This window comes from Pagrus major, chromosome 15, assembly GCF_040436345.1.
Source record: "Pagrus major chromosome 15, Pma_NU_1.0".
In the NCBI taxonomy this organism is placed as follows: Eukaryota; Metazoa; Chordata; class Actinopteri; order Spariformes; family Sparidae; genus Pagrus; species Pagrus major.
Window position 1 is genome coordinate 1,666,493 of NC_133229.1, and position 14,096 is coordinate 1,680,588.

The 14,096-nt window shown below is 46.1% G+C and overlaps 1 protein-coding gene across 1 annotated transcript; it reads right to left on the bottom strand.

The window, feature by feature from the left end:
• Positions 1–2,114: 2,114 nt before the first annotated feature.
• LOC141009184 (uncharacterized) lies at positions 2,115–13,600 on the bottom strand. Its single transcript, XM_073481644.1, has 5 exons — positions 13,375–13,600; positions 11,400–11,469; positions 9,101–9,427; positions 6,815–7,141; positions 2,115–6,417 (listed from the first exon to the last, which is right to left on the bottom strand). Exons 2-5 carry the CDS (start codon positions 11,440–11,442, stop codon positions 2,159–2,161), a joined length of 4,956 nt encoding a protein of 1,651 aa, XP_073337745.1. The 5' UTR covers positions 11,443–11,469; positions 13,375–13,600; the 3' UTR covers positions 2,115–2,158.
• Between the last annotated feature and the right edge of the window lie 496 nt (positions 13,601–14,096).

A 14,096-nucleotide genomic window follows, 5' to 3' on the forward strand; every position in this document is an offset into this window, starting at 1 on the left:
GAGATCTGTGTGTCTGAACTTTTTTCTGAACTAACCCCTGTGAACACCTGATCACAGGTGAGTTAATGATGTCACTGAGTAAATGACAGTGTGCTGTCTGTAGATCAAAGTTAATCAATGATGATGTCACTACAGTTTACCCTGTGAAAAAGATAGTATCATAGAACACCTGCTTTTTGAATGGGGTTTGGTTGAAGTCTGCCCACTGTACAGACTGTTAGGAGCAGAGGTGTTTAAACAACAGCTGACCTGCTGTCTGATAATGAATCTTATAAACAGCTTTGTTTAACTTTATACTTTTATTATCATCTGCAGGAGGAGCAGAAAACATCTGGATATTCTGATTCAACAACATATAAAATACTGTGATGATACAATATTTAAGATAAAACACACAGCTGTGAGTCCAACAGGAACATTATCAATATCTAAAACACATCCAGAACGTGGACTGAACAAGAGTCTGGGTTTAAAATCTCTTCACTGTCATCAAAAACAAGTTAACTTCTTTGTCTAAAGAAATGAAATAATAATAATCTGCAACCACTCAGATAACAGTTTCAGTCATGGGAACAAAAATAACAAAAACATTTGCTGCTTTATTCTGACATAAATTACAGTAAACAGAATATCTTTGGATTTGGACTGTTGTTCCACCAAAAGATGGGTCACTTCACACCAACTCACCCACAGTCCAGAACTTGTTTTAGTTCATGTCCTGGATTTTCTTGAAAAAACAAAACAAAAAAACAATTCAAACACTAAAACTAAATTCATGGGACCCAGCTGTGCTCCAGATACTTTACAAAGTTGATTTAATGATTCTCAGCCTCATCAGCTGCTCAAGTGACAGAAGTGGAAATCATAAATGAGTTCAGAACAGTTAAAATTGTGAAACACATGAAGCCATCGAGTCTGCAAGAAAACCAACCAGTACAAACCAACTGTAAATGTCCAGAACTCAATGAAAAACAGGCTCAACAGGTATCAGACGGAGAGAAAAGCTTGAAGCCAACAGAACAAATAAAATCTCCATCAGTGTTTTTCAGCTCTGAAGTTATTTAAGAAGATGTGAGTCACAGAATCAGCATCTGGATCAACCAAGTGGAAACTAGTGAAGATATTAATGTTTGAAAATCAAAGATCCCAACAATAACTGAAATAAACACATATTGTAACTGATCTGCAGGGTCTGTTGAAAGATGTTGAGGCTGAGAAAACTCACACCAGGTTTCTGTCTGATACCAGTTGAGCCTGTTTTTCATCGAGCTCAGGAAATTTGCAAGTTACAGAGTTTATTGGTTTGTTGCAGACTAGATGATGAAGTCATGGATGAGGTCCAGAATAAAAACCAACAAACCACAAAAATGATAAATTTAGCTCTGAGGGCCAAACTTCTAAAAACACTAACAGATGGTTTAACATTCATTTCTTCAAGATAATCCTGACGTGAGCTGGAGGTGATGGTGAGCTGGAGGTGATGGTGAGCTGGGAGGTGGTGGTGAGCTGGAGGTGATGATGAGCTGGGAGGTGGTGGTGAGCTGGAGGTGATGATGAGCTGGGAGGTGATGATGAGCTGGGAGGTGGTGGTCAGCTGGAGGTGATGGTAAGCTGGGAGGTGGTGGTGAGCTGGGAGGTGGTGGTGAGCTGGGAGGTGGTGGTGAGCTGGAGGTGGTGGTGAGCTGGGAGGTGGTGGTGAGCTGGAGGTGATGGTGAGCTGGAGGTGATGGTAAGCTGGGAGGTGGTGGTGAGCTGGAGGTAGTGGTGAGCTGGAGGTGGTGGTGAGCTGGAGGTGATGGTAAGCTGGGAGGTGGTGGTGAGCTGGAGGTAGTGGTGAGCTGGAGGTGATGGTGAGCTGGAGGTGATGGTGAGCTGGAGGTGATGGTAAGCTGGGAGGTGGTGGTGAGCTGGAGGTGATGGTGAGCTGGAGGTGATGGTGAGCTGGAGGTGGTGGTGAGCTGGAGGTGGTGGTGAGCTGGAGGTGGTGGTGAGCTGGAGGTGATGGTAAGCTTGAGGTGATGGTGAGCTGGAGGTAGTGGTGAGCTGGAGGTGATGGTGAGCTGGAGGTGGTGGTGAGCTGGTTTAAAATGACCCAACTCGTTAGTTGCAGCTTCCTTTCATGCAACACAACATGAATCCTTCAGATTTCTGTGTGCAGCTACATGGTTCCTCTGCAGTCAGACGGATCGACACACTGATGGTATTTCAGTTCTGTATACCAACCAAAGCTTCTGTCGCAGGCCTGGCAGGTGTACTGTTTGTTCACAGTGTGGACGGCCATGTGAGACTGCATACTTGCCTTGTGTGCATATTTCTTCCCACAGACTGGGCAGGGGAACGGCTTTTCTCCTGTGTGGGTCCTCATGTGGATCTTCAGGTGGGACTTGTAAAGACACTCCTGACCACAGACGGAACAAAAGAACGGAGCTTTCTGTCTGACATGAAACCTCATGTGGTTCTTCAGATGATGAATGTGGAGAAACCTTTTCCCACACTCGGAGCAGCTGTGTGGTTTCCTGCGAGTTTCCAGAGGTTTTTTGTTGTCTTTCCAAAAGTCACTGTCGACGCTGTCGTCACTCTCAGGTTCAGCAGACTCTGACGCCTTCTCATCAGAATCACATCCTGCAACACTTTCACAGATTTCATCATTTCCCAAAGAGTTTAGACCTGCCGGACGTTCTCTGGTCTCCTTCCAGAAATCACTGTCAACACTGTCATCGGTCTCAGGTTGTAAATGTCTGTCTGGATCTGAGTTCTGAGCTGGTTCTGGTCCTCCACTGCCCTCTTGAGTATGTCTTTGAAGCTGTGAGGACTGAGGCTTCTCTTCTTCATCATTGTCTTCACTCTTCACAGGGACATGAGTGAATGTAAAGCTGGTGATATCATCCTCCTCCTGATTGATCCAGGGTTCCTGTGGTTCTTCTTTAATACGTGGGGTCTCTGAGTCCTCCTGCCTCGTCCCTCTGTGGACGCCATCATGGACTGTAAAGGTTTGACTCGGACTTCCTCTTTCAGTAAAGTGATTGACACACACTGAGCCACTGAACACTTTCTCTTCTGTATGATTTCTTACGTGGATCATCAGAAGGTGGCTGTTGTAGAAAGTGTCCCCACACTCAGAGCAGCTGAAGAGTTTCTCGTCAGTCGTACCGACTGAATCTCTCTGAAGAACTTCATTATGTTTGAACTGAGGTTCTCTTGTCTGCTTCCAGTCATCAGTCTCAGGTTCAGGAGAGTCTTCAGTCCTGTCTTCAGTCTCAGATTGTAAATGTCGCTCTGGATCAGAGGTCCTGGCTGGTTCTGGTCTTCCACAGTCCTCTCCATCAGCTTCTGTCTCCATCTGTTCAGTTGAGGTTCTGACTGGAGGTTCTGTCTGTTTGTTCTCAGTGTCTCTGTCATGAATCTGTGATGATTCTCCGTCACACTGATGGTGATGAAGCTCAGAAATCATAGTGAATCTTTCGTCACAAACGCTGCACCTGTAGATCTTCTCCTTGGCGTGGACTTCCATGTGTTTGGTCAGATATCTTCTCCACGCAAATTCTTTCCCACAAACTGAACAACTGAACTGTGTTTGTCTCGTGTGGATTCTCATGTGTTTGACTAAAGATTCACTATCTATAAAACCTGTGTTACAGACCGAGCAGTGGAAAGGCTTCTCCCCTGTGTGACACATCATGTGAAAACTTAAACTTTCACTCCTGGAAAACACTTTACCACAAACTGAGCAGCCGAACGGTTTCTCTCCGGTATGAATCCTCATGTGCACCTGTAGATTGTGCTTACGGCTAAATCCTTTCCCGCACTGAGAGCAGATAAATGATTTGTTAGCAGAAAGCTGTTCTGCAGTCTGGCTTTGATGAAGCTGTGAAGCCTCTTCAACACATTCATGGCTGATGAGCGCCAACTCTGAAGTGAACGTTTTCTCACAAATGATGCAACTGAGTCTTTTCTCCCCGACGTGGATGGAAATGTGTCTTGTAAGATATCCTCCTGTTGCAAATCCTTTCCCACAAAATAAGCAGCTAAACGAGGCGCTGGATGGTTTCTTGGCAGTATTAAATCCTTTATCACTCACAGAGACTTCCTCGTTCTTCAGCTGGAGACCTGATGGATGCTGCCTGGTCTGTTTACAGAGGTCTATGTGAACACTGTCGCTGGTCTTTGGTTCAGTTGGAGCTCTGTGGTCGGAGCAGCTGACGTGTTTCTCTCCGTTTTCAGAGACTTTCTCTCTCAGATTTTTCCTGCAGTAAGTGAAACCTGACTGATGTTGCCTGGTCTCTTTCCAAAAGTCAAGGTCAACACTGTCGTCACTTTCTGAAGACAACTTGGTGTCTTTCTCAGTGTCTGGTTTTAAACGTCTGTATAGGTTCAAGTAACGGACCGGTTCTGCTCCTCCACAGTTCTTTCCATTGAAGCCAGCGTGTCTTTGCTGTGAGGACTTGGCGAGACACTTGTGTTTTTTAATCTGAAACTGCCAAAAGAATTCTCTCCCACAGTCGCTGCAGCTGAACGGTTTCACCCCTGAGTGGACGGCCATGTGCTGCGTCATGATTCCTCTTTGTGAAAACCTTTTCCCACAGACGGAGCAGCTGTAGGGTTTCTCTCCTGTGTGGGTTCTCATGTGGATCTCCAGATGGGAACTGTACTGCCGGGTTGTGCCACAAATTGTGCAAGTAAAAAGTTGCTTGCCTTTGTGTGCTCTTATATGTGTCATCAGAACGTAGTTGTTAGGAAACGTTATGTTACATTCAGAACAGGTCAGTGGTTTTGTGCGTCTGTGGTTTCTGTGGATCGGTGATGACTCATCATCACACTTATGAATTTTGAGCTGAGACGTCCCCCTGAATCTTTTGCCACAGTCGCTGCAGCTGAACGGTTTCACCCCGGCGTGGCTCGCCATGTGATAGTTCAGAGTTCCTTTGTTTCTGTACGAGTTGCCGCAGACTGAGCAGCTGAACGGTTTCTCTCCTGTGTGAATTCTCAGATGGTAGTCCAGACCCGATTTTTGAGAAAAGGTTTTGCTGCACACAGAACATCTGAATGGTTTCACTCCTGTGTGAGTTCTCAAATGTGTATTAAGATTTCCGCGGTGTTGAAATGTTTTACCACACACAGAGCAGCGACAACGTTTCCTCTCAGGATCCTTCCAGTCTTTATCTTCGTCCTCACTATCAGACTCAGAAAAGTCTTCAGTCCTGTTGTCAGACTCAGGTTGTAAACACTGATCTGGATCCGAGTTCCTGGCAGGTTCTGGCCCTCCACAGTCCTCTCCATCAGCTTCTGTCTCAGTTTGTCTTTGATGAAGCTGTGAAGACTCACCGACACACTTGTGTGATTTGAGCTGATGAGGCTGAATGAATGTTTGTCCACAGACTCTGCAGCTCAGCAGCTTCTCTCCTGTGTGAGTCCTCATGTGTCTGTTCAGACGTGAGATCTGGTTGAATCCTGTCCTGCAGACAGAGCAGCTGAATGGTTTCTCACAAGAATCAAACCCGTTCATTTTCATCAAGTTTGGACCTAAATGAGCTTCTGTGCTCCTTCTGACATCATTACAGACTTCAGTCCCGTCTTTAGCCTCAGGTTGTAAACATTGATCTGGATCCGAGTTCCTGGCTGGTTCTGGTCCTCCACAGTCCTCTCCACCAGCTTCTGTCTCCATCTGTTCAGTACGACTCTGAAGAAGCTGTGAGGACTCAACAACACACTTGTGTCTTTTCAGTTGATTAGGCCAAATGAATCTTTGGTCACAGACTGTGCAGGCGTATCGTTTCTCTCCGGTGTGAGTTCTCATGTGTAGCTGCAGATGTTCAGACTGAGAAAAACTTTTACTACACACTGAACAGCTGTGAGGTTTTTCTCCTGTGTGGCATTTCACATGTTTCTGCAGATGTTCCTTCTGCACAAATCTTCTGCCACAATATGAACAGCTGAAGGGTTTCTCTCCTGTGTGAATCCTCATGTGTCTCTTCAGATGTGACTGTTTATTAAACACTTTCCCACATTCAGAGCAGCGTGACTTCTCATCACAATCATTTTGAGGATTTTTCAGAGAGTTTAAACCTAAATGAGCTTCCTTAATGTTTCCATCATCATCACTGACTTCAGTCTCAGAAGAGTCGTCAGTCTCAGGATCTGGATCAGAGGTCCTGGCTGGTTCTGGTCCTCCACAGTCCTCTCCATCAGCTTCTGTCTCCATCTGTGAGGACTGAGGTTTCTCTTCATCATCGTCTTCACTCTTCACAGGGACAGGAGTGAAGGTAAACCTGGTGACGTCATCCTCCTCCTGGTTGGTCCAGAGTTCCTCCTGTTCCTCTTTAATGTGTGGGGGTTCTGGTTCCTCCTGGTCCAGACTGGAGCTCCACTCCTGCTGCTCAGGGGGAACCTCTTCTTTACTCACTGACAGCTGCTGGACGTCTGCAGAGAACACAGACAGACAAACAGACATTAAAGAAAACCATGAATACACGTTGGAGTGATGTTGGATTTTTATCTTCCAACAGCAAATCATTTGCTGGACAAACAAACAGCTCTTAGCTTGTGTTCCTACAAAATGGACTGATGATGATGTTTCAGTCCAAAGTTTTACATGCTGAGACACATGAAGGACGACTTCTACAATAATGTCTCACCGTCAAAAAGGCCTCAAACAAAGAATGATCGATACACAACACGCAGTCCACAGAACAAAAAGAAACTGAGCAAACTGCTTCTCGCAGAGTATGAATGGTTTAGCTAACATTAGCTTAGCATCAGCTCCCTGCAACATGAGCAGAGCAGTAAGCATGTGTCCAGCAGCAGAAAGGAAACCAACCTGCTCTTCGCAGCTTTATTTCAGGCTTTAAAACCACATCCAGCAGTTTCTGCTGCCGGTGGATCTCCTTTTCATATCCACAGACTGTCGTCTCAAAATGTCCAATCAGATCTTCTCGAGCCGCAGTGAGCAGTCGCTGTCTGAATAAATCTTTAAGATCCTGAAATCTGGACATTTGGGGGACATCATCCTCCTCCTGATTGGTCCAGAGTTCCTCCTGTTCCTCTTTAATGTGTGGGGGTTCTGGTTCCTCCTGGTCCAGACTGGAGCTGCACTCCTGCTGCTCAGGGGGAACCTCTTCTTTACTCACCGACAGCTGCTGGACGTCTGCAGGAAACACAAACACAAACACACATTATAGAAAACTCTGAGTTCATGTTAAAGACGAGCTCGACATGGTGATATTACATTTTTACATGATTAGCTTCAGGTCATAATTTGCTGGATGACCATAAACAGCTTTTCACTTTAATTCCTATGAAATGCACTGCAGCATGACATCACAGTATAAAGATATATCGGATCAGACACACAAGAGATGAACAAATTTAATTATTTTAACATCAGGCAACAGACGAGTATCAGAGGCTTCACACTGAGGCAGCAGCTGTCACCTCTTAAACCACAACTACAACCAGCCTGGAGCTTCTCTGTCCCTGAAACTACTGCATCCAACAAGAAGTCCTGTCCATCACGTGGACACACTTTGACCTGAACACCACAGAAGACGGTGAATAAACGAAGACAACTGATAAATTAGAACATTTATTCTTCAACATAATCTCTGCCTACATTTACACACAGCGATCGTAGAGCATACCAATCCCTTCTGTGCAGAAGTTGGCGTCTTGGACCTCCAGAAGGATCCACAGCAGCGAGAGCATCATTATCACTGAGCTTCTCCTCCACCTGTGAACTCACCAATCACCTCTCGTACACTCAGGTGTGCTGATAAAGTCGGTTACTATACTGAATCTGAATCTCTTTTATAAAAATCAGAAACATGTTCGGTGAGAAAAGGCAAAACTTTTCAGAACAACAGACTTTTTAAATCTTCGGTTATAAAGCCAAAATATTCAATTTACGTTGATCTGAAACCCTCAGAGCTGAGGAGCTGGAACCAGCTCATGTTTTACGCATTTCTTTTCTAGAAAATCAATAAATTGATCATCAAAACTTTCTGAGTCAAAGAGCCTCATACAAAGAATAATCAGTACCAGGGCTGGTGCGACGCATCGATGTAACCGTTTACGTTTAGGTAAATATGTCGATTTACACAACGTGCGCGGACGCGGAGGATGTAAGAAGAACTACCACCACGATGGAGCACTTGAAGCGGAAACATCCCCGGGCGGCTGGATTCACATTGGATGTGGCAGTGTCACACCATGGTCTGTGTGTGTGACCTGTTGGGAACCCCACAGATCATTTTGCTGAAAGACGAAGCTGCTATGTTGTTGTGCTACTAGCATGTTGCTAAGTCTCTGAAGATTTACAAACATGCAGCATGGAGAGAAGACCCACACTGCTCTCTGCCGTCCTCCAGATTGTCTTGACTTATATAAAACAGAACGGAGGTAACATACGTTATGATAGTTGTTACTCATGTCTTCCCCGAGGCAGTGACCCTCTGGTGTTTTATTGGACAATAAGTGTCTTCCTGTTAACACCTCAGGTGAAGAGAACTGCCCCTCACATGACTTCCTGACCTGAACCCTGAACACTCTTCTCTCACATACTGATGTGTTCTCATCCGTACATTGATTTCTGAATGTAAAGCTATTTAATTCCTACACGTTGGTCCTGCTGGTGATCGTTTGTCCTCATGGACGAGTTAAAAATCACAGTAAACAACCAGCATGAGCATCATGACTGTGTTTTAAACTGGAACACAAGACTGGACTAACTAACGCTTCACAGATAAAATGTCGCACTTATCCAGGAGAAACAACACGTCCTGCTGATTGACAGCTGATGTGATTGAAGTCCTGTTTACTTTTTGTTCACCAAAATATATGTCAGGATTACACAGATTACCAGACTGAGCTACTTGTTGTTGCCCTCAGTGCACTTTGTCATATTTGTTTGTTGATGATTTAAGTTCAAAATGATATTTTGGGTAAATTCATTGTTACATTAATTGAGCAATAAAACATAATAGTTTGATTAATCGAGGTGAAGTCCTCATTAGTACCCGGATGGTTTAGCTAATATTAGCTTAGCATCAGCTCCCAGCAACATGAGCAGAGCAGTAAGCATGTGTCCAGCAGTAGAAAGGAAACCAACCTGCTCTTCGCAGCTTTATTTCAGGCTTTAAAACCACATCCAGCAGTTTCTGCTGCCGGTGGATCTCCTTTTCATATCCACAGACTGTCGTCTCAAAATGTCCAATCAGATCTTCTCGAGCCGCAGTGAGCAGTCGCTGTCTGAATAAATCTTTAAGATCCTGAAATCTGGACATTTGGGGGACATCATCATCCTCCTGATTGGTCCAGAGTTCCTCCGGTTCCTCTTTAATGTGTGGGGGTTCTGGTTCCTCCTGGTCCAGACTGGAGCTGCACTCCTGCTGCTCAGGGGGAACCTCTTCTTCACTCACCGACAGCTGCTGGACGTCTGCAGGAAACACAAACACAAACACACATTATAGAAAACTCTGAACTGTGCCGGTCGACTGTCTGAAGGTGTCAAATGATAAAACTCCTGAAACTGTTTCAAAACAAACTGAAAACATTGGATCCAGTTTAATCTCAGTAATCTCGTTGATCAGATCTTCTCAGTGGCTCTGCGCTGCTCATCGATCCTGTCCAGCCTGTTAACGCAGTGACGCCTGCAGCGTGACTGAAGAGGAGAGTTTTGTGCTTTCTGCTCTGAGTCAGAGAGCGACGTGCTGTGAAATGAGTCCATGAGTGTGAAGGTCCAGAACTGAGATGCATCAAGTGATCGCTCAGACAGAACAAGTCCGTTTGGTTTTTTAGCCAGCTGCTTTTTGTAGATCTGCGGTCCGAACTCCATTTTCCTCCATTGTACCGTCCACAAACAGAGAGGCGAGTCGACAGGGACAGTCAAGGATAGAGACAGAGGGACAGACATAAATCAGCTGGTACTAGAGCTCCGCCTGCTGATCCTGACTGATTATTGATCACTCTGATCAATAAATGTCAATAAATAATGCTCAGTTTGCTCCAGACACTGTGGACCCACCGGAGCAGCAGCTGTGTTCCCCGACCTTTGTAAATCCAAAGGTCGGGGAACGAATGTTCCTGCGTGTTCCTGTGTTCCTGTGAGTTCCTGCGTGTTCCTGCGTGTTCCTGTGTGTTCCTGCGTGTTCCTGTGTGTTCCTGTGTTCCTGCGTGTTCATGTGTTCCTGCCTGTTCCTGTGTGTTCCTGTGTTCCTGCGTGTTCCTGCGTGTTCCTGCGTGTTCCTGTGTTCCTGCGTGTTCCTGCGTGTTCCTGCTTGTTCCTGCGTGTTCCTGCATGTTCCTGTGTTCCTGCGTGTTCCTGCGTGTTCCTGCTTGTTCCTGCTTGTTCCTGTGTGTTCCTGTGTTCCTGCGTGTTCCTGTGTTCCTGCGTGTTCCTGTGTGTTCCTGCTTGTTCCTGTGTGGTCCTGTGTTCCTGCGTGTTCCTGGGTGTTCCTGCGTTCTCCTGGGTGTTCCTGCGTGTTCCTGGGTGTTCCTGCGTGTTCCTGTGTTCCTGCGTGTTCCTGCGTGTTCCTGCGTGTTCCTGGGTGTTCCTGCGTGTTCCTGTGTTCCTGCGTGTTCCTGCGTGTTCCTGTGTTCCTGTGTTCCTGCGTGTTCCTGCTTGTTCCTGTGTGGTCCTGTGTTCCTGCGTGTTCCTGGGTGTTCCTGCGTTCTCCTGGGTGTTCCTGCGTGTTCCTGGGTGTTCCTGGGTGTTCCTGCGTGTTCCTGTGTTCCTGCGTGTTCCTGCGTGTTCCTGTGTTCCTGCTTGTTCCTGCATGTTCCTGCATGTTCCTGTGTTCCTGCGTGTTCCTGCGTGTTCCTGCTTGTTCCTGCTTGTTCCTGTGTGTTCCTGTGTTCCTGCGTGTTCCTGTGTTCCTGCGTGTTCCTGCGTGTTCCTGCGCGTTCCTGTGTTCCTGCGTGTTCCTGTGTTCCTGTGTGTTCCTGTGTTCCTGTGTGTTCCTGTGTGTTCCTGCGTGTTCCTGTGTTCCTGTGTTCCTGCGTTCCTGCGTGTTCCTGTGTGTTCCTGTGTGTTCCTGCGTTCCTGCGTGTTCCTGTGTTCCTGCGTGTTCCTGTGTGTTCCTGTGTTCCTGCGTGTTCCTGCGTGTTCCTGCGTTCCTGCGTGTTCCTGTGTTCCTGTGTGTTCCTGATTGATCGGGTTAATCAGGTTGATCGGGTTAATCAGGTTGATCAGATTGATCGGGCTGATCGGGTTGATCAGGTTGATCAGATTGATCAGATTGATCAGATTGATCGGGTTGATCGGGTTGATCAGGTTGATCGGGTTAATCAGGTTGATCAGATTGATCAGGTTGATCGGGCTGATCGGGTTAATCAGGTTGATCGGGCTGATCGGGTGTTACAGCTGTGGTATATAAACACTAAACTTGGTGTTGAAGACGGTGAACTACCTCTGGTGTCGGTCTTAGCTGCTTCTTGAGGGAACGTCCTCATTCTGAATCCTTTCTTCTTCTTTGGCACCTTAAAAAACAAAATATACAATTACGATAATTCACACTCATGATATCTTCAGTTACTACGTACAAACTGAATATGATGTATAACTCAGTGACTGTCTCGCCTCAGTGATGCTGATGTTTCTTCACAAACAGAACAAAGTTAGAAACCGAGGCCTCAAAAACACAATTAGATTATTTTACTCAAAACTTCTCAAAAGAATCAAAGAAATGAAACCCTGAACTGTTTTCTATGAAGACTCAACGTCACATTATGAGTTCAGACCAAAGAGACAATTTAAATACAGAAGGACGAGCAACAATATTCAATCACAGAGACACAGAAACATTTTAATGTTCTGAAAGACTTCTGAGTCCACGATGATTGTTGGACGTGCAAACAACAAACAAACAAACAAACGACAAGAAGATTTTTATCTGTTTTTACTGTTCATACGTCAACAAGTTGCTTTAAACAGCAGCTGAAGCCGAAGGATTGTCCCCACAGACTGTCCCTCCAGACTGTCCCTCCAGACTGTCCCCACACACTGTCCCTCCAAACTGTCCCCACACACTGTCCCTCCAGACTGTCCCCACACACTGTCCCTCCAGACTGTCCCCACACACACTGTCCCTCCAGACTGTCCCCACACACTGTCCCTCCAGACTGTCCCCACACACACTGTCCCTCCAGACTGTCCCCACACACTGTCCCTCCAGACTGTCCCCACACACTGTCCCTCCAGACTGTCCCTCCAGACTGTCCCCACAGACTGTCCCTCCAAACTGTCCCCACAGACTGTCCCTCCAAACTGTCCCTCCAGACTGTCCCCACACACTGTCCCTCCAGACTGTCCCCACAGACTGTCCCCACAGACTGTCCCTCCAAACTGTCCCCACAGACTGTCCCTCCAAACTGTCCCTCCAGACTGTCCCCACAGACTGTCCCTCCAGACTGTCCCCACAGACTGTCCCTCCAAACTGTCCCCACACACACTGTCCCTCCAGACTGTCCCCACAGACTGTCCCCACAGACTGTCCAAAGTGATTTGGACCAAACTGTGTAGATCTACTATAAAAACAACAAGATGTTCAACCCATCAGTGCACAGATGTTAACAGATGTGAATCAGCCCGACCGAACAAAATAATCGGACCATTTTATTTTTTGGGGGATTGAAAGAGCGATCAAGTTTTATTACCTCCACCGAGGAGGTGATGTTCTCACCTGAGTCTGTTTGTCAGCAGGATTACACAAAAACTACTGAACAGATTTTCACTAGACTTGGATAGACGATGTCAGCCCAGAATAGACCTTATTAACTTTTGGTGCTGATCCAAAAGAAAAGACGGATACATAATCAGACGTTCTTCCACATTTGTGTTAACTTCTCAGGGAGCAATAACGAGCTGGAAGAAATAAATCAGGCAGATTTTTGTGGCTTGTGTCTGTGAGTGAGATTTAAACGTGTTTGATTTGATATTGGATCAGGAATGATGGAATTAAAGGGACTGCTGGGCCTTGGTGGAGGTATACACTCTACCGGTACTGGTTATTGTATACTAGTTTTCTATCGAAGTTTAGAACGGTCAGTCGATCAGCAGGGTCACACACCAGCACCGACCTGCACGTACACCTCCACCACTGTGACGTGTGTGTATCTGTGCGTGCGTGTGTGCGTGCGTGCGTGTCAGCTCCAGTCGCAGAACTTCCTCTCTGGTTCTTGTGTCCTGTCTGGGCCTGTCTGGGCCTGTGGGGCTGACAGTCCGGAGGCTGATCAGTAACAAAGAACTACATGAAACTTTTAGCAGGAGCTAGCTGCGGCTAACAGGCAGAGTGTGGATGGTTTAGCTAACGTTAGCTTAGCATAAAACGTCCTGTAGCAGCAGCAGAGCAGTGAACATGTTCCCAGCAGCAGAACCGGACCCACCTTCTCTCTGCAGCTTTATCTCAGCCTTTAAAACACGTCCAGAACTTCCTGCCGGACACATCTGCTCTCCATGTCCCGGTGTTGTTGTTGTTGTTGTTGTTGTCTCCAAACGTCCAATCAAATCGTCTCGAGCCTCCGTTTGAATCAATCTTTATTAAACTGAAGTGAGATGAACATTTCGTACAGAGCGAAGAGTCGCAGAGGACAACAGGCTGCGAACAGGACGATGATCCGGACACACCAGCTCAGCTCACCGGCTGTAGCACGTTAGCACACATGCTAACTGTGTCCGGCCGGAAAGAGCTGACCCGGAAACAAAGACACAACTTCCGCCACATCCTCATGCCTTCAAAATAAGACTAATAAGAGTAATGATTGTTTTTAGAAAAAATAATTCAATGTGTTCAGAATTTTAGTCTGGAACATGTTGTCATTAATATTATTGTTGTTGTTTTAAGAGCCCATCCACACCAACACGACCATATTAATAAAGGCTCTGTGTGTTTGTGTGACTGAACTGAGCCTCATGATGAATCCTGATCCTGCACTTTAACTTACATTCTTGAGTCACACCATGCAGTCCTTGTTCTGTTTGTCTTGTCATGTCATTATAGGCTACCTTATAGAAGCTATAGTTCTGTTGTGTTTCATATGACTGAGCCTACAATCACAAATATTCATTCCTGTCTCATAAAATATCAGACTGTGATCCTCTGTCTGCT